Below are 19,843 nucleotides of genomic sequence, written 5' to 3'. Positions count from 1 at the left end.
CACTGTCCTGTGCTGGATGCTGACCAGGAGGAGTATTTGGTAGCTGGTGGCCCTAGGCAGGAAGAAGAAGGTAGAATCTGCTTTAATCCTGTGATATATATTGTGCTAATTTGGCTTGAGTCAATTTAATATGGGAGTAAGGAGCAGGCATATCCTTCACAAAACTGGGTGTTAATGTCTTTCCAGAAAACCCCCTCCCATCTAGGGGAGGGCCACCCTCAGCATCCCGCTGTGTCTCTAAGAGGGACTACATGGAGAACTGGCTCTTCCTCCTGCCCTGTGGTCCCAGTGCAGCACTTACCATGTTTCCAGTGGATGTATCACCAAATATGGTGAGAAGTCTTTGACATGTTTCCAGAGTGTCTAGGAGTCTGCTGTTAGTCAAATTTCAGTACTGTTGTTCTGTTTGCTGGATACCTTATTTCCTTTTCACTCTCTGAATTGTTGTATGGGTGTGGGGTGATGACAAAGCCTGAGCCTGGAAGAGAGCTGTGTTGTGGCACTGCATCAGGGAGCCCCACACCTGTGCTCTTACATGTCCTGGAGCTGGCAAATTCATGGCAGGGAGTGTGCACTGCTCCATGAGGCCAACACCTGCCCCATGCCCTTCTTGAGCTGTGAAGCCTGCTTGTAGATAAAAGGGTACCTTTTGTCCTCTGTGGTCTCAGCCTAGCACAGGTTTGAGGAGAAGGAGGGTTGTCTCCTGAAGCTCATCCTTGGTGAGCCCCATGGAGAGGTGGATGCAGCTGTAGTTTTTCTCTGCCTCCTCACCTTCATGCCTCTCCCTGCATCTCATCCTCTGCCTTTTTCTCTTCTACTATTGCTCCATCCACTCTGTTTGCCAATATGGCAGTGGAGAAGATGAAGTACCCTGATGAACTCTGGCTTGGCCTTCTCCCATCTGCCCTGGGAGAGCACTCTCCCCAGTTTTCTCTGCCTTTTGCCTTTCTAATCAGTCATGGTAATTTACCCTGGCACTGTTTGGTAGGGGCTGTACCTTGGCATCATGAGCAGCCAGGGTCAGCTGTCAGCCTCTGAGCCATGAGCCTAATGCAACAGAACAGATGTAGGTATTTTTTCCAAGCTTTTCCTGGGCAGCAGGATTAAAGTCTCTGTTCTCAGCTGGGGTCCCCGGTGTAGTCACTTCCCTCTGTGTTACACAACACCCTATTAAGAAAAACAGCACAAACATGTTCATTGGGATCCCTTCCCCCACCATACAGGGCCAAGGAACAAAGGCAAGGGAGGTTTCCAAAGGCTGAAGAGCTGTCTGGTCCAGGAGCCCTGGGATAATCTTGCCCAGCTATCCCCCTGTGAAAGAGCCCTGCCTCTCTCTGCTGTTCTCCATCCTTGTGGTGCCAGGGGTAAGAGGGAGCACACAGGGTGGTGGTGCTGGTAAAAGAGCAGTGGGGTCATGTTCTCACACACATCTGACTGTATGCAAACTTGAGTGAGCACCAATGCAGAGAGAAACCTCTGTGGCAGCAGCATCCCTGCCAGGCCGGCTGTCTGCACCATCCCACTGAACTGAAGGCTTCTGAGTGAGTGTTTGTGCATGAGCACCAAGCAAACAGCACATGATGAGAAACCCCAAGGGGTTTCTTGGTGCTAGCAAGGGTGAAGGGGAAGGTGTGGTCCATGGTCCAGACTTGCTTGAGTTCAAAGGTGTCATGTCCTGAGACAATCCGTGTCTTCTGATTGCAAAAGTACTGAGAGAGCTTGCTGGAAATGGAGGCAGCACGCTCTCCATAGATGATCCTGAAGTGGCTGGCCACAGAGAGGGACTGCAAACACCCTTGATGAGCTGGAGAGGGCTTCCCCAGCAGACCAAAGGGAGCAGTCAAGTCCATGTGAGCACACGAGGATCTGCTGCTTGTGTGCACCAATTACTTGCTTTAGTGACAAAAGACCATAAATGAACAAGAGAGTTAATTAGGTCTGCAGAAGGCGAGGTCTGGAAGCCTGCAGAGTTGAGAAATTTGGAAAGGGTTCAAAGGCTCAGGGGGAGGAGAAGGCCCTGGAGCTCTGGGTAGCAAAGGTTCTGCTGGTTTTTCCCCTCAGAGAGCACCAAGAAAAAACATCTCTGACCTGAAGGATGGTCCCCAGGAGGGAGAGAGACCAGCTCCTGGCACCATCTGTTTCTTCAGCCCTCCAATGAAGGACTTAAACAGCTTGTTAATTCACTGCTTCATACAGCTGCAGACCCTTTGTCATCGCAAGCAAGCTCCAGGGCAGTGTGCGCAGTTGTGAGCCAGCTCCTTCACCGTGGTACTCTGTGCACTGGGTGATCCAGTGAGCTGTCAGCAGGGCTGGGGGGCATACTGCAGCTGTCTGGCCCATGTCTAGTAAAACACTCACAGCAGGTCCTTTCCATCTGCTTTGGCCCAAGAGTGACCCTTGCAAACCTCTCCCTTGCAGTCGCCTCAGCAGATGGTAGGAAGGCAGATGGAAAGAGAAATCTCTGAAGCTTTAGCAATAGAAAAGTCTGACCTTATGATACCTCTCACCCCACCACCCACAGTTACTGGGTTCTTGCAATGCCATCTTAACCCCCTGAGCCGTGGTCTCTGTGTCCCTTCTCCCACCCCCTTGGAGCACCTCCTGCTCCCTTCTCTGGACTGCAGTAGAGGCTCTGGATGGCATCCAGTTGGAAGAAAGCCTGCCCTAGCTCTGCAAGCAGAGGGGGAAGGGGCAGCCATGTTATGAGGGAAGCTTACAGCATGAGAAGATCTGATGTGCTCTAGGTGATGTCTTCTTAGGGCCTCAGGGTTTATGATTTGGGGCTGAGGGTGTTCAGCTGTGGTGAATCACTGTAAACCACTTTGAGCAGCTAGTCTCGACTACCCTCTCTTGTACCCTGGATGCATAACATCTGCTTTGGGAGTGGGGCAGAGGGGCAGAGGGTCCTTTCTCTATCTGCAGTTGTGGGGACTGCAGGAGTTCAAGGATGGGAAATAGGACGCTTGGCCTGTGGGAACAGTGGAGGAAGTTCCAGCTCAGCAAGGGTGTTGAGGACAGCTGAGTTGTGTATTGCCTGCCAGACTGCGCCAGCTGCTCTGGAGTCAGGACTCAGACCCAAGCTTGGTCACTGTTCCAGACTTTTCCTTCACCTCATTTGTTAATGGCTTCAGATGCAAATTCAGTGGCCGGTATGTGGAGACTTGGTTGGTTTTGCAGGGCTCCTGTCCAGCTGCCCTCGTTCAATCTGCCTCCCTGGTGGGCCTGACTGGATGTGAGCACTGCAAAAGTCTTGGAGGGGAATGTGTGGGGCATCCAGGATATAGCACTGTCACCTTCCTCTCTGTATGATGGCAGTGGTTGGCTTGGACAGAGAACTCACCCTTCCCACAACAGCAGTGATGTCGATGCATCCAAGTACAACCCAGAAGAGGAAGGTTTGCTCTGCAGAGAATGTTCACCCCACCTCACATTAGTACAACACAGACAGCTCATGAGAGATGACCCTTCTTCCTGCAAAATAGCTTGTGCAGGCAGTGTGGACAAGGAGCAAGAAACAGACCGAAAAGAAATAGCAGGATAATGGAGAAAATCTTGGAAAGGTCTCCAGGCCTGCAAGTACAAAGATGTCCAGGGGCCGTGTAGAGGGGCTCCACTGTAGTGTTTGGTACCATGCCCAGGCTGAAGCTCTAGCACCATTTAGTAGGCTGGACCAGCCTTGGCCTGAGTCTTGTTTGGCTGGATAAAGCAGTTGTCATCATGTCCCAAGTACAGGATCATCGTCACTTTTAATTCCTCCAATGAGGTGTTGCAAACAGATATACATGTGTTGTAACTGTAGTTTGGAATTAGGCTTCTCTCTGGGGGCAGGCAGTGATAAGTGTTAAGAGCTGTTTGGTTCCCAAACTCTTGTGTTTCTGAACTGGTTTCTAACAAGAGCAGAAGTCACAAATCTGGGAAGAGGCTGTGTTCCCCACCAGAGAAATCCTATGGTCTGGGAAGGGATGCTAAGCTGGTGATGCCCTCCCAGCAGTTGGGGTTAATAACCACTCTAAGGTCATTGGAAGTGTTACCTGACAACTGCTAATTGGGTTTACCCTTGTTCAGTGCCTGCCCCTGGGGTTTCCTTGGCAGTTGCAGGGGCAGATCTGGGTTCTGTGGACATGGGACCCCTGTGGGAAGAGGCTGCTGTGATAAATGACCATCGATGAATTAGAGGAGAAGGGGTAGGAGGAGAAAGTTGCCAAAGCTTTAGCTCCGGTGAGTGCAGAGGTTCATCCTGGTTCAGATCTGCTGGCAGGCAGGGAAGGGTCCTTGGCCAGCCAGGGTGTTAACAAGCCAGAGGTGAGCTTGGGTGAACAGGACATCAGGACATGTTGCATAAGTCAGACTTAAAGTTCCAGAGAAAGCCTCCAGGGAGATAAAATGTCTTAAGTGTCATTAGCTCTGCAGAGATAATGAGAACCAGAAAACAGCAGGAGGTAAAATGGCACAGACCTGTGAAACAGGCTTGTGGATCTGTGCTGGCTGCAAGGGAGGGTGGCCGTAGGGTAGTCTGGTGTTTATGGAGGGACTGAAGAGTTAATCCTCCTAAATCTTAGAGGCAATCAACTCTGAAAGAAGAAAGTCTTCCTCCCAAGTGATGTCCCCTGCTCCCCACCCCTGCTTCTTCAGTTGTCTTGAACAGAAAGCAAGAAACCAGGGAAACAGCAAGGGCTGGATCTGCCATCACTGTGTTTGCGTGGTCAGAGAGAATGACGCTCCAGACTTAGCCTCTTGACCAGCCTGGGGCTTGAGGGAGCCCCTTGGGACTGGAGTCAGGAAGTGCAGCTAAAAGCATGTGTGGGTCTGCAGAGTCACATCCCCAAGAGGGGCACCTCCACCTCCTCTGATGGTGACCAAACCCATTACAGCAAAGCTGGTGGATGGCCACCTGTGTTAGAGGTCAGAAAAGAGTTAACAATGCTGGAGCAAGTTGCCCAGGGGGCTTGTGGAGCCTCCGTCCTTAGAGGGGTTCAAAAACTGAATCCAGTGTGATGCCAGCATCCTGGCCTGAACAGGGGACTGGGCCCTTCTCCAGAGCTCACATTCCAACTCAACCAGTCTGTGAGTGTGTGGGAGAGCACCAGGGAATGATCTCCACTGCCAGGACAACCTGCTTGCTCGGCTGTGGCTGAGAGGTTCATAGATGGCTGAGGCAAGGACAGTAGGATTTTTTTTCTCCTTACCTCCACTGTGAAACCAGAGTGATGGAGTCCTTCACCTCTCCCTTGCCTATGCCAGTCCTTGCAGGGCTGTGGTGAGACCTGCAGGGCAGGAGCACTCCAGGGCCCAGCAGAGCACTTTTGGAAGCCATCACAGCTGGGTCCCACTGGTAAAACTGCCTTGGTTCCATGCCTCCCAGTGGGAGGCAGGGCTGTAAAGCAGCTGTGGAAGTTAGGCACCACCTGGCTGTCTTTGGCATTGGGCCTGAACTGGTGAGGGCAGGGTTATTTCACAAAATAGTGATGAAGTATCTGGTGGGGGTTTGTTTTCCTAGCTGCCTCCTTGCTGGTGCCCTGAAGGCTTGTGGTAAAGGACAGATGTTTGCACTTACACCTGTGCCTCAGGTGCGTGCCTTTCTCTGCCCACAAAGTGTTCCCAGGCTTGAGAGAAGCTCTGTGTTGACTCTGAGATCTCAGGCTGGATTAAGTGGCTAAGGCAAATCCTCAGCTCTGGGAAGAGCACACTTGACCTTTGCCTCCACAGGGTTATGTTCTCCCTTGGGAAGAAGTGTTGGCTCAGCTGCTAAACAAAGCACTGGCTGTCATGAGCAGGACCTGCCTGCCTCAGGGAGGGAGGGCCTGGGGTGGGGGTCAGATTTATAGACCAGGGGGGAGGAAGAGACAACACACCCATTGACCTGTAAGCTTAGAGGTGACCAGCTCAATTTAATGAGAAATGTAAGTTCTGCTGCCTCCTCTCTCAGTAAAAATACACCATCTGGAATGGTCTGGGCAGATGGGCCCACTGACACATGCAGAAGCAAAAGGGAATTTTGCTTGGCAAGATCCAAATGATATTTTGAATCCCATTCTCTTATTTTCCAACTTGTTCTTCTCTGTTATGTCTTGCAGTGCCTCTTAACCTGAATTCCTTCTAGCAACTTTGTATGTTCTCAAGTCCCATGGAAGAAGTATCCAGCAGCAGAACTGGGTCCTGGCATGGACTTCAGACACTGTTATATGTGCTCAGTGGTAGGAGCAGCTAAATATGGTGCTTCTTCCTAAGCAGTGACCTGTGTACAGCTCTCACACGAATTCAGGTGTTTTCTCCTGCCCTTTGTTCTATGCAACGTGGCTCACTCTAGCACCAGAGGGCCTAGCAAGGTATATGGGCAAACACAGAGTGGGTGCGTGGGGTGATCTCTTTTCCATTTCCCCCCCCACCCCCCCCAGTTTTTAAAACAAACAAATAAAGACATAGAAATTGACTGAGTGCAAAGCACCATAGAATTGTATTTGTATCTTCATCACTACAGGTACACTGTTTGAAGGTTTGGGGTTACCCCTGACCTTCACACCTTTATCTATCCCCAGGCTCCTCCATTAAATCCTCTTGAATTTGGAACCACTTTGAATTAGTGATCCTAAAGAGGTAGTTCAGTATTACTGAGAGCATGTGAGTTTGGAAGGGAAGATATTCACTGGGGTGGAGCTGCTAGAAGAATCTATGTTTGCCCCAGTCTCCAAATGGCTCAGTTGTCTCCAACAATGCTCAGCCACTGTGTTAGCAGAGTGGTTTCTCTTTCAGGAGTGATGGGAGCATAGAGTGCTAGTCAGTGCTGCAGGACAGGAATGTTGCCTTCACCTGCAGTGGACTGTCAAAATGGAAGGAGATGAGAGAACTGTTAATCAGTTGCTGATTAACTTTGGCCCTGACCATCTGAAGATCTTGTGGGAAACAACCACCACATTACCAAAGCTCTGCTGCATGCTGGGGCTAGAGCTACCTCCTGCCCTATCAGCTTTGGAGGTTGTGTGTGTCTCTTGCCTCTGCCACTCACACCCCAAAGTATCGGCTGTGTTTCTGTTGGTGTGGGATGACTGGAAAGAGACCAAAATCTGTAGAGTATGTTACTGAACACTTACGTGGGAGGTCTGTTGTTAGCACCAGTGTGAGTGCTGCACATCTGAGAAACAAATACGATGAGAGGGGCTGTGCTCATGAAACACTCAGGGCAGTGGGGCCCATTCCTCCTTTAGATCTGCTTGGTGCTGACAAACCCATTAGTGGCAGCTTGGTGTTGCTGCTGATCAGGATTTTGCTGAGAGCAAAAGCCCTGGAGCCTGTTGGCAGCTGAGCTTTGCACAGGACCAAGCTGGTGGAGTCAGTTACCCCCTCCCAAGCCATATGGTGCAGATTCACAATCAATTTTCCGAGCACTGGAGTTTCTGGGAGACATTTGGCTGAAGTCTAGGCTTTGTGTAGCTGTGTCAGCGGGTTCAGGGGTGGGAAGGGCACTGGATTTCACTTCCCTCTTTCCTTCCTAGAGCCTTGCTGACACAGCTTCCTGGACCACTAGTGTCAGGAAGGGGCAGTTCAGTTTCTAGAGGAAGGTGGGAGGGAGGAGAGGCTCAGCCCAACCTGCATGAGGCGTGAGAAGGGCACCAAACCATCCTCGTAGCCCAGCTGCTTCCTCCACCAAAGCGACCAGACAGAGTTTCTGCCATACTCAGACTGTTTGGAAACATGTTGATAAACTTCCAAATGTCTATTTTACAATCCAGATGTGCTAGTCTTGGCTGTAAACCCTCATCTGAAGAACAGGTGTGCTATAATGTTTCTAGCAGTGGCTCTAAAGCCAGCTGGAGGCTTGAACTGAGCAGCAGCCAAGGGGCTGATGCCATATAGGATATGGATACTAGGGCAGGGACAGGTGAGGCAGAGAGCTGTAGGTCAGCTGTAGTTCACATCAACTCAGAGTCAGACTGTGAGGGAAGAAAGGGACAAGCCAGGATATCCTTCAGCCCCTAGGCTCTGCTTAGCAGCACTGGAGCTGTCACTGAAGAGGCTGACCTGCTTGTATGGATAACACAGAGGCATCCCTGGGGTGCATTGGCCTTGGTTGGATCTGTCCTGGGGAGGAGGCACAGGGCTAGAGCTGGCCACCAGCCTCTGTGATTTCTCTTGACATCCCCAGGAGCTCTGTGGTCTGGGAGGAACTGCAGGTCAGAACCCCTCCCTGCTGGCATTGCCATGGGAACTGAAATAAATGGGGCAGCTGCTTCCTTGGGTCACACTTCACATGGAATTTTGTCCTGAAAAGCAGGCGTTCCTTCTGGGCTGGGAAAGGTGTCTTGCTGGGCCTGGATCTGGTTTCTGAAAGCTGTGCTGGGGAGAAGCACAGTCCCAGTGGAAGGACTGGTGGCAGCAGTGGGCTACCAAAGAGGGGCACCAGTTCTGTGGTGTGGGAAGGACAGCCAGCCCTAGGTGCAGGCTGACAGGAAGCTTGTGGATGGTGGGGATGAGGCAGGGCACAAGCTGATACCACACCACTCAGTTACGCATGATGCCTGCGAACTCAGACCCGAGGTCTGTGCTCATAGCCTATTATTCTACTCCCCTGTCCCCAGACTTGCTCTCACATGGGATTTTAGCTCCACTGTTACCTCTTGGTGATTTGTGTAGCCTGCAGCTTTGGTCAGTGATGTTCATACCCTGCACAGCCCCCACAGATCCAGCCAAACCTGCAAGGAAGGAGAGCCTGACTGAAAACAACCTGCCACAGTAGCAGCTGCCTTTGCTAAAAGTGGGCAGCAAGGTCGGGGTAACTCAGGCCATATGAGGCCATATGGGTCCTATCTCCTCGTGGAACAAGAAACCAAAGTTGCATTGAAAGGGATCCCCAGAGACAGCACTTTTCCTGCCACCTGAGGTGGGCCTGGCCATGCTCTGTTCCCAGCCAGGAGCATTCAGCGTCCCAATGTCCCTTACAGTGGGCATAAGGCTAGCTAGTGCTGTTGCTTCATTTTCATCTGCTCCCAGATCGCAATCCTGGCTGGGGAAGAACTTTCCTACTCTGTAGCCCTGCCTGCCTTCCTCCTGATCCTCTGCAGCAGGAGCTGCCCATAGGGCAGCCCAGCTTGCACAGCCTCAAAGCAGGCAGTTTTGACCTGATGCTGTTGATGCAGGGATGTTCCCCAGAAATATCAGGAGCTCCTTCAATCCTGCCACTCTCCAGGAGCTTCCCTTGGCTCAGGGATGCAGAGGGCCTGGCTCTGGGAGGGAGGTAGGAAAGGGTCTCTCCCATGTCAACGGTGCCAGCTGCCTTCCTCAGCTGCCACCTCTGCTGTCAGGGCTTGCCAGCCTTGAGAGAAAGCAGGTGGCCCCTGTGCAGTTGGCACTGCTTTGGGCTTGAGCTGTACAAGTCTTCCTTGCCTGCTCAGATGGGCTGAAATGGGGAAAGGGGAGAGGGTGGGAAGGCAGAGGCATAGCCTGAAAATGCAGGCCAGAGCTGAGCACAGAGGTAATCATCATCATCAGAGAACACTGTCCCTGCTTTTGTCTTTAGCTCCAAACTCCTCTGGGAGAGGCAGGAGAATCACGAATGCCATCTCTTTAATCATGTTATGGACTTCTGTGCCTGGCATGGCCCCTGTCTGGGTGGGAAGTGAATGTTCCCCATCTCAAGCTCCTTGCGTTTCTCAGAAGATTATGACCTGATGTGATGTGGTAAGAAAGGGGGCTTTGCTCATCTTCTCTGCAGCTGACCTGCATTTATTTCTTTGTTAGACTCCCATTCATCATTATTCTTATTTCCTGTAAGAGTGGGGGTCCTTTCTTAAGGCTGTGTGCCACACCTATATGTAGTCATCACCTGACAGTAGCCAGCATGGCAACTAGTGAGGGAGACCTGTGGAGCTGTGATGTCACCAGAGTGCTGGATTCCCAGCCTATGAAGTCATAGCTGGGAAATTGGGTACTCAGCCTAATCCCAATAATTACCCAATGGGACTGTAAAGTGTCAATGCATTAGTCTCCTGCATGATGACTATTTAAGATCTAACACATGCCACCTAATAATTGCCACTTTTTTCAGTTCCCTAAGATTCACTTATTAATAAGCTATTAAACATCCCCTTGAAATCACTGCATTGTAATGAGCTGAGATCATTACACAGTGATTGCAGTGCCCAAACTGGTAATAAAGCACCTAAAATCCTGTGATGGATGTGAGCCCACAATCTCAGGATGGCAGAGTAATCAAACTAATATGCACATATAACATCACCCCCACCAATCATTCTTATTTCAGGATCTACCATCATCAGTTTTACTCTGTTATGCAAAGCTGAAGAACTTAAAGTCCAAGTTCCCCATGTCTTGGGCATCCACAACGAGGTTCTTAAGGAAAGAACAGCAACCTGAAGGAAACTAATTGCTTTTTAGGAAGATTGCTTTGGAATCAGAAGTAGGAATGAAAGTACTTTAATCACAAACACTCTGTAGAATTTGAAGTTTGATTCAGGTTTGGTTTTTTTCTGATCTCTTTGTTGTTAAGAAATTTGGCATGGGAGCAATTTCTCAGGAAGTGCTTCTTCATCATAGTCTGGTATTGCCTGGTTTCTTCTGTCCTCACTGCTGGATCAGCTGGTTTGCATCTCTTATATTTTCTACAGGTTGTGGTTTCATTCAGAAGTGCTGCCTGTGAAGTTGTACCAGACACCAGGAAGGGGGACTTCTCACTTCGGAGAGCACCTCAGGCTCCCTGCATACCCTCAAGCTGCAGTTCCTGCTTCCCTGTTCCCTTCCAGTCTTTGACATGCTGATGTTCAACAGCTGCCACAGGAATAGTCTCCTGGCATTGAGACCCCAGTGAAAAGGGGAAGAGAAGGTTATGGTAATTGACTGTCAGGGCCCTTTCCACTGTTTTCTGCAGTGCCCTGACCTCCCTCTTCTTTGGTCACAACCCATAAAAATGGCAAGATGCTCCGCTTCCTTCTCCCCTTTCCCTTTCCTTCCTTACTGAGGACAGCTGACAAATGAGTGGAGCAGCTGAAGTTCCCCATCCGGCTGATGTCCTGAGCAAGCTTGTTCCACAGGGAACATGTGATGGAATGGATTTCCTGGTCAGGGCAGCCTCTGTGCTCTTAGGGCATGATCAGGCTTTCCTGATTTTCAGGCCCTTTTCACTGCCATATGCAGTTCCAGCCACAGGTATTGAAGAAGCAGAGAGGCCAGATCAGCCTCTTGGGAAGAGGGAAGATCACAGTAAGATCATTTGAAACAGGACTTCATTAATTATAAATGAATAGACTCCCTTGAGCTGCTGTAGCTCTGCATGAGTCACATTCGAACTGAGCATTCTTTTTTTTCTCCTGAGGAGTTGCCAAATGGGCTCTACATAGTGTGATGGATAAACAGGGAACCAGCTGTGCTCTGCAGCCAGCCCAGCCAGGGCCTTTCTACAGCAGTAGCCCACAGCAATCTGCCCTCTGTCTCACTCTGCACTCCCATCCCTTGGGTTTTGCCACCTGATCATTCTCTCTAGGTTTCTTTTTCCTAGTGGCATGTCTTTGTCTTCTCTTGTAACCTCTTTCTCAGCATGTGGTCTCAGCCCTGGTAATGCATGGACATATGCTTAGACAACAGCCTGAGCAGCAAATCCAGTTGTAGGACACCAGTTGCCTCCATCTCAGAGACTGCCCTGGTTAAATGAAAGCAGAAGGAACAATAAAACCAGCAAGTCTTGGCGTTAGACTAGGAACTGGACAATTTCTCTTGTGTTTTCTGAACAACCACTGCTTACACAGCTCTCAGCTGCCTGCTGGTGGCCTCCTCCCAGGGAGAAGCCAAGATGTCCCCAAGGCTCTGAGGGATGCACCATGAGTGTGTGGAGGTGGCTGAAGGGCCAGGCTGTGTGTCTAGCTGTAGTGGCTTGTCTGTTGGGTGGGAATGTCTACTTCCCTGGGTGCCCATAAATATGGGTGTGCTGAGCTGTGTGTATCTCATGGCAAAGGCACTGGGTGGAAATGCTGTCCATGGAGGATTTGCTGGCTGTGTTTGCAAATTCAGAAGCTTCTTTTCCTGCCTCTCTGATGCCCATGGTTACAGAGATCCTCTCCAGAGATGTCTCTGTATTGCTCCCTTGAAATAGTTTCTCGATCCAGCTCTCCACAGCTGCCATGCTCTCTCTCCTGGTGTGAGATGGCTCTTTACAGAGAAGCTGTGAGCTCTTCCTCTACAAGGCTGGCTTCACACCCCAATTTTTAAGCCAGTGAGCCTCGCCAACCTTCCCCTGCTTCCCTTGAGCCCTGAGCAATGGGAGCACTCCTTCTTCCTCTGCGGGAGCTGCAGGCAGCTTCTGAATCCATGGAATGTGTCCCATCTGCTGTGTGTTATGGGTATGCTCTCAGCAGAGGAAGAAGCACATGTGGGCTGTGAACCCTTCTGAAGAGGAAGAAAAGGGGCTAATTAATCGAAGGGATACAGTGCCAGGAGCCACATCTGGGGGCCAACTGGCCCTGGAAGCATGGCTCCCAGGTGTCAGCACCCCAAGGGAATTGTGCAGAACTGGTGTGGACCCAATGGGTGGGGTAAGGAAGGTGTGAGGGGGCCTAGCACAGAGGGGCCCCCATCAGCACAGTCTTGAAGAGTCCCTTCTCCCCATCCTTTGAGAGGGCTCAAGATGATGTGACTTATGCTTGTCCCTCCAGGTCACAGCCCACTTTGACCCCTCTGCCTCTGGCCCTGTGGCTTTGATCCTCAGCCGCCCAAGCACTCCACTCTGCCTGCCATAGACAGAGCAGGTGAGAAGCGTCATCAATACAGGCCACACTTGCTCCTCTTCTCTGCAGGGTCTGATGAGCCTCTTGCTTTCTCAACTGGCTGCCAGGTCTGCCTCATTCAGCTCAGTGCCCTGGACCTAGAAAGCATGGCCTTGTAGAGGTGCTGCAACTGTGTCTGCCCATAGACTCTCTCCTGGAGCCATTTATGTTACCTAGAAGGTCATATGGTGAATTAAGGGAAGTGAAGGCAGCAAAAAGCACTTTGAACTGCCTGCCTGAAGGTCGTGTCCCCAGAGGTGCCCTGTGCTCTCTGCTGGTGGGGGCTGGGCTATCAAACCCTGCTTGCTGGCTTATTGCCCCATCCTCACTCTGCTGCTGATTTCTCTTCCCAAGCGCGGGCTTGACCTCAGAAGCAAGCAGCTCAACCATCCACACTCTGCCTGTGTGAGTTCCTGAGCAATGAGGTATTTCATGTTTGACTGCTGAGCCCCCACTGTGCCGCATGCTGAAGCCCAACCTGCACTAGGACTCCCCACACTCCCTTGTCTTTCCCCTTTTCTAATGGTTTGGTTTTGGGAGTAGCCAAATATGAACCATGGAGCACCTGCACGTAACCACTGTGCCCTCAGCTCCTTGTGCCAGACAGCCCTCGGGTGGGGGGATTGGGGGCCACTGCCCTCAGCTGTCCGCTGTTCTGCTGCAGCACTCCTGTGGGATCAAATGGCATCAGCACATGCCTGAAAAGCTGAGGAGTGTTTGCCTGTGTGAGGCAGCAAGGAGCTCAGTGTCCAGCTCCAGGGGGTTACTGTAAACACGGAGCTAAGCTGATTTGAGAACCGATGCCAGCTCCCTGGGCCAGGCTCCACTGCAGCCAGGGGTGGCTGCAAGAGGTGCCAGGGGGCCACTGATGGCTCTCTTTGCACATCTCATTGCTCAGCACCATTAGGGAGGCACAAGCTCCTGGAGCCCCACTACCATCGGTGCCCCAAGTGCAGGCTGCTGTGCACATGTTGTCCCCTGGGGATGCTGAAGTTGTCTTCTTCTCTGGGGTGATCCAACACCTCTGGGAAGGAGGAATCCACTTGTGCCCCCTGTTCTGGGGTCTCCTGTTCTGGCTTTGAGCACTACCCTGGCTCTTTGCTGCTTTGTTTATGACTTTGTTTATGGCATTGATAATTTTCTCATGTCAGGTTTAGGCACAAGCATTCTTTCCACTGCTGCATAAGAAAGTAATTAGGTGAGGATGGAAAGGACATTCTTCTTCCTCAGAACAAAGAAACTAGCCACGGCTGTTAGTGGGCATTTCTTATGACATCCACTGCCATGCAAACCCCTGCCCAAGTGACTGTCTCTGCCCTGATAGGACAGAGAGGTAACTTGATTGCATCCCAGGAAGTGCCAAAGCACCGTCTGAAATTTCTGCCTGCCCTTCAGCTGCCAGCACCAAGGTAAAGCCTGAACCCACTCTGCCCATTACTCTGGTCACACTTGCTCACCTGTGAAGTTACCTCCCATCTCCCTCACTTGCCATCCCCAACTAGAAGGAATGAGCTGAGGTCCTGTTCCACTCCAGATCCAAGATGCTTTCAGGGGGATTAATTCCCTGTGCTTTTGCTCCTTTCCCAGCTCCTCTGCATGTTGGAGGATAGGCAGCAGTGCTCCTATCCCAAGAAGGAGGTGGCTGTGGTCTGAGAAAGTGTAAAGTCGAGGGGCAATGAAAAGAAGGGAGGTGGAATCACTGGTTTCAAATAGGAGAGGCTTTAGGAGCACAACTGCTGGAGGCTGGAGAGATAGAACTGGGTGAGCTGGACAGACCCCTCTGCCACAAAGCTGTTGGAGAGCAGACAGCTTCGAGAGGACCAGGGAAAGCAGCACCTGTAGTAGGAGGCTGAAGGGAGAGGAGCATCAGAGGAATGGGGTTGTAATGGGCTGGGGGAGCAGTGGGCACAGAAGAGAAGCCAGTAGTCCTATGTTGTAGTCACCCTACAGATCAAAAGGGACAAAAGAAATCAGATAAAATAATGGACTGATATGACAATTTGCCTTTTAAACCCAGTGGCTGAGCTGCAGCAGCTGGCTGAAGGAGCCCCTACCCTGCAAGCTGCTGGAAGATGTAAAGGTGCCCCCGAAGGATCGCTCTGTGCACACACAGAGTTCCTTGTGTTCTCCTGCAGGCATCCAGCTGCTGCACTCAGGGTTACCACAGGACCCACTGCAGGCACATAATCTAGTGTATCTCCTTCTGTGAGCATTTGCAGTGCCCTAATATATCTCTTTGCATGTAGAGATGCAGCAAGAGGCCTTTAGTCACCCACTAAGGTAACCAATGCTTCTGTGGGTTGGAATGAGCCCACCTCAAATAAAGGACAGTGTCCACACTCCAGTGGGAGGATTTGCTTCTTGCCCAAGATGGCCAAGAGCAGCAAAGATCTGTAGAGATGTGGCAGAGCATGAGGTTAAGCTGATGTGTGTGGCTGAAAGGGGATTTGTGTCCCTGTTCTCCCTCCTCCTACTCTTCTTGGTCTCTTCTCTCAGTCTTTCTCAGTGCATATAAAGCAAAGCAGTCATTTTAAGTCCTCCCTCCTCCTTGGTACTCAAGCAGAGGCAGACAGGGGGAAGGACGGCCACTACTCTAAGCTCCTGGAATATGTCTCCTGAAAGATCTCTCAGGTTGAAGGACCTGGAGCTTATAGGTGGGTCCTTTTCTAGCCTGAACTTGTACAAGGAAGATTATACAACCCTGAATGGGGCTGAGAGCTCTGGAGCCAGCATGGGATAGCCAACAAGGCTCTTCCCATTGCCGTGCCTTTCTCCCGGCAGATGCGATCCAGAACAGAGAGAGGGCTAGCGGTGCTCATGCAGCTCCAGAAGTCCCCAGATGCTGAGGGGCAGCGATGTATTCTTCCGGCATCTGTGTCTTCTGCTCCGTGCTCTCGAAGCCGGGGTCGCTCCACCTTTCCTGAGCGTTCCCAGCTGCGGCGGGGCCCGGCGGGTCGCTGCGGGCCAGGCGGCGGGGCAGGCTGCGGGGGCTGCGCGCCGACTGCCGGGCCGGCGGCGGCCGGGTCTCCCTGGCCAGGCAGGGGTTAAGGCTTCTCTGTTGTAGTTTGTTTCCCTTTGCCAAAGTGGGTGTTGCTGGAATGTCTCCTCTCCTAAGAAGGGGGGCCGAGCCGTGTCCTCTGGAGAGGGGGGATGTCAGCATCAAAAAGACACAAAGGGGGAGGTTTCCAAAAATAAAACCCTCCATCCCCTCCAGGCGCTGCCAGTGCCAGAGGCAGGCGCGAAGGTGCTTGGAGCTGCCTGCGGAGCGCGGGATCTCGTTGGCAGCCAGGAGAGCGGGGCCGGCCGCCCTTCTCCTCTTCCTCCTCCTGCGGGGGCCGCCCGGCAGCCCTCTCCCCTGCCTCAGCACTGCTCTCTGCGCCCCCGGCCCCGGTGGGCGGCAGGTCCCGTCGGAGTCCCGGAACGGGATGGGGCGGTGAGCGGGGGCGGAGAGCCGGCGGTCCCCGCTGCCCCGCGCCCGCCGGGGGATGCCGGCCGGGCTCTGAGCGCTCCGCACCGCCCGTCTCCCCTCGCCGCCGGCTGACACCATGCAGGGCGCCGCCGCCAGCCTCCTCCCGCTCACCTTCGCCGTCCTCCTGGGCTTCGCCCGCTGCCGGCCGGACTCGGCGGCTAGGCTGGACCCGGGGGCCGGGGGAGCGGCGCGGCTACGAAGCCGCGGAGCTGCCCTGGGGGCGGCGGGCACGGCGAACGGCCTGTCCCCAGCGTCCCGGTCCCCTCCACCGTCACGGCCCCTCCCCGCAGCCCTCCACGTGGATCGCAGCTCCGCGGCCGCCGCGGGGAGCCCGAGCGGTGCCGACGGCCGGAGGCAGCGTCCCGACCGCGGGCTGCCCACGTCCCGGGGCCAAGCGGGAGATGCCGGGCTCGGTCCCGGCGTGGGGCAGAGGAACAGGCAGGACTCCTCCCGCCAGCGGCAGGGCAGCGGGCTGAAAGCGCGAGCGGTGCCCCGGGCGAAGGAGCCAAGCGGCAGAGGGAGGATGGCGGGGTAAGTGCTGCGGCCGGGGGGATCCTGCCGGGGGTGTGTAGCGTGAGCCCCGGTGGTCCCGGCGCGGGGGAGCCCCGGGCGGAGGGTCAGGGTCCCATCCCAAGCCCCGTGCTGCATCCCCTTTTCTATCCCACGGGCGCTCCCGGCGCTGCCACGTCCCCCGCGGGATGGCGGGGCGGTGCTCTCCCGCGACCGCGTCCGGAGCGGCGTGGGAGCCCACTCGATGCTCGCTGTCGTGGGGCGCGTCTGTCCCGCACTTGCGGCCGCGCCGCTCGCAGCCGCTCGTGGGTGCGTGTGTGTCGGTGTGCTCGCAGGCGTGGCGTGTTACCCGAGTGTGCGTGGGCCGCCTGGCCGCCGTCTGCCAGTCCTGAGGGGCGCGTGGTTCAGGCGCGTTCGGATGTAGTGCCATTGTGGCAGATCGGGGCCTCGGCTGGCAGACAGCTGCGCGGCAGCGGGCAGTGTCCCAGCTGCCCTCTGGAGCTGCCCACGGCCGTCCTGAGAGGCATGCAGGGTGGGGGACTCCCGAGGGGGGTGAAATATGATTTAGGTTGTGGAGAAGCTGGAGGGGCTTGCTTGGCTCTGCGGGACGGAGTCTGTCTGCTGCCGCTCTTGCTGCAGGTACCTGGCCTCCTGGCTCCTTCCTCCCATAATGGGCCCCTTGTAAGCACTCCACGCCGCAGCTTCCCATGGCTTGAGTTGGCTCGGCCGAAGGAGGCTTCCTATGACTTGCCTGGCAGGGCTGCTTCCAGCTCCAGTCTCTGGCTACGGCCCTGTGGAGGTGGAGGGGATATCGTATGGCGAGGCCAGCTGCTCGATCGTGAGGGGAGCCTGCGAGCGGGCCGGCTGTGCCGGGCTCATGGACTCTTCAGCCCAGGGCCCCTTCCTGGGCACCTCCCTCGCTGCTCCCCCGTGGCTGATGCCCTTCGAGATTAGCTGCTTTGCCACTTGGACAGGGCTGCCAAAACCATCCCGCAGGAGTTTGACCAACCCATGTGGCACTGTGTGTGTCTGCTCTCGTGTGAGCCTTGCTAGGGGGATTGTGGGGGCAGGCTCTGGGTTTACAGCCCTCTGACATGGGCAAACATGTCTTTTTCTAACATCTGGTGGGGAGCTTCAGTAGAACACAAAAGGTCTGTCTCTGGGTTTTCTCTCTCCCATACTCATCTCCTTGTAAAGTTTAGAGACACAAATGTTTTCTGTGCCACTCTATGTGCTTCCTTCAACAGATCCACAGAAGCACCAAGTTTACTCTACTGCTATTATGTTTGACACATAAAGTATCACTAGCAGCTAGGCATATAGGTTCTGAGCTTACCCAGCTCATTATCTTGGCTTGTCAGCCACCCAGAGAGGGAGTCTTGGGAAGATTCAGTCCTGCTCAGTCAGATTTGAACATTTTTGGGCTCAAAAAGATTTTACCCTTTCTGCAGTTGGAATGTTGTCAGTGTTGCTTTGGGATCATGTAGCAGTTTGGTTGAATTTGAGTCATCTGATACCTAGCATGTTTGTTTTCAGACTGCAGCTGCCTCTGGTGACAACAGCTGGCCTGTGCTGCTGTCAGGAGCATGAGGGCAGCTCCAAGGTTCACACTGTGCTTGGAAGAGCACTGAACCTTTTTGCAAGTAGCTTTCATCCCTTAATCCAGGGTGTAAACAGGGATGGTTGGTCCAGCACTTACGCAGTTTACCTGTTATTATTTATATCTGAGAGTGCCACTGCCTCCAAGCTCAAAGTAAGGAAGAGCTGTGTCCTAGTGCTGTGTTTCTCATGCAGGCTCTGCTGCACTTTCTGCCTCTGCTCTGCATTGGAAGATCAAGGCTGGGGATACAGAGCTTTCTGCAATCCCCAAGAAGTTCAGTTCTGCAAAGTGTCTGTAATGGCTTTCTGTCTGTTCTGGAGTCCAAAGCGTCACTTTTGAAGCTTCTCTATAACTTACTGTCTTCAGAGGTTAAGAGAAAGCCTAGCTGAAATAACTGTCCATGAGTAACCACATGGTGCTGCTCCTCATGGAAAGCTAACTGCTGCTGCCTCCAGCCATTCTGGGAGCCTCTGTCCACCTCATCCATCTTCTTACACCCCTTGCTGCACCAGACACATTTTCATCCAGGAAACTCAGGGCCCCTAAAAAACTTCAGTTCATGATGTTTCATTTTTTTTGCCAGGTAGGATATTTTCTGCTCTGCTATTTACACTGAACTCTTGCTAGTCTCTGGTATGACAACCTTCATTTTCCCTTACTCAGGTAACTTTGCAGGCACACTAAACCCTGGTAATATTTATTTATACAATTATTTTGGCTAAAAATTGCAACTCCTGCATGTGTTGCCTTTCCAGACTCCCCAGTAAGAGTTCTCTGCTGGTACCTTCAGGGGCCCTGTGGAGTTCTGTGGTTGAAAAAAAACCCATTTATTTGCACTCTATGTTTTTCTAGATAATTATTTTCTCACCTTGTCTGATAGCTGCATACGCAAGATTGAGTTTCTTTCCTGGGGACTTTTTGGATGCCATCCTGCTCATGTCTGACCTTTTTGGAGGTGTGACTTGTACAAACAATTTCTTGAATGCATCCGACTTCAAGACTTGCAAGAGCTGGGTTTCAGTATTTTTCCCAGAAGACTCACTGTGAGGTGACTTTTGATATCCTAGCAAACATCACAGAAAATTACTGACTTCTGACACTGACGGAAGAAAACAATCGAGCCCTGAAAGCATCACTGCTTTGCTCTGCTCAGCTTAACACCCCTGTTTCTCCAGCTCCCCTGACTGGAAGGATTTTCCTCTTGAGTGTTATGGGGTAGGGTAGCAGTGACACATGCCAGCTATGACTGTACTTGTGTGCTGGATGCATCCCTAATTTGGGCTGGCCAGTCCTGCTGCGAGGACACGGTGGGCATTTACCTCTACATCAGTGTCCCTTGGGATATGTCCCCTTTTGTTCTTCTGCCCCGTGGCTGGGAGGGTGGGTCACAGTGATGAGGAAGGTGGGTAATGAGAGAGTAACCTGTGGAAGCCTCTACTTCTGGTACCTGCCTGGACAGTTTCAAGGGACATGTGAAGCTTCCCAGGTAGCAGGCAG

The 19,843-nt window shown here is 52.7% G+C and overlaps 1 protein-coding gene across 3 annotated transcripts in view; it reads left to right on the top strand.

Annotated features, from left to right (window-relative positions):
- Positions 1-16,000: 16,000 nt before the first annotated feature.
- The window catches only part of LTBP2 (latent transforming growth factor beta binding protein 2), a 72,502-nt gene continuing 68,659 nt past the window's right edge, over positions 16,001-19,843 (top strand). For 2 of the 3 annotated variants that reach the window (XM_038138121.1, XM_038138120.1), the window contains exon 1: positions 16,001-16,767. In XM_038138121.1, the coding sequence (XP_037994049.1) occupies positions 16,313-16,767 (455 nt within the window). In that variant the 5' untranslated portion in view covers positions 16,001-16,312. The remainder of the gene's footprint in view (positions 16,768-19,843) is intronic. The other variant, XM_038138122.1, reaches the window with a different exon arrangement.

This window comes from Motacilla alba, chromosome 5 (genome assembly GCF_015832195.1).
Source record: "Motacilla alba alba isolate MOTALB_02 chromosome 5, Motacilla_alba_V1.0_pri, whole genome shotgun sequence".
NCBI classification, from domain to species: domain Eukaryota; kingdom Metazoa; phylum Chordata; class Aves; order Passeriformes; family Motacillidae; genus Motacilla; species Motacilla alba.
The sequence above is the reverse complement of the archived record's forward strand: the minus strand, read 5'-3'. Positions and strand labels throughout refer to the sequence as shown.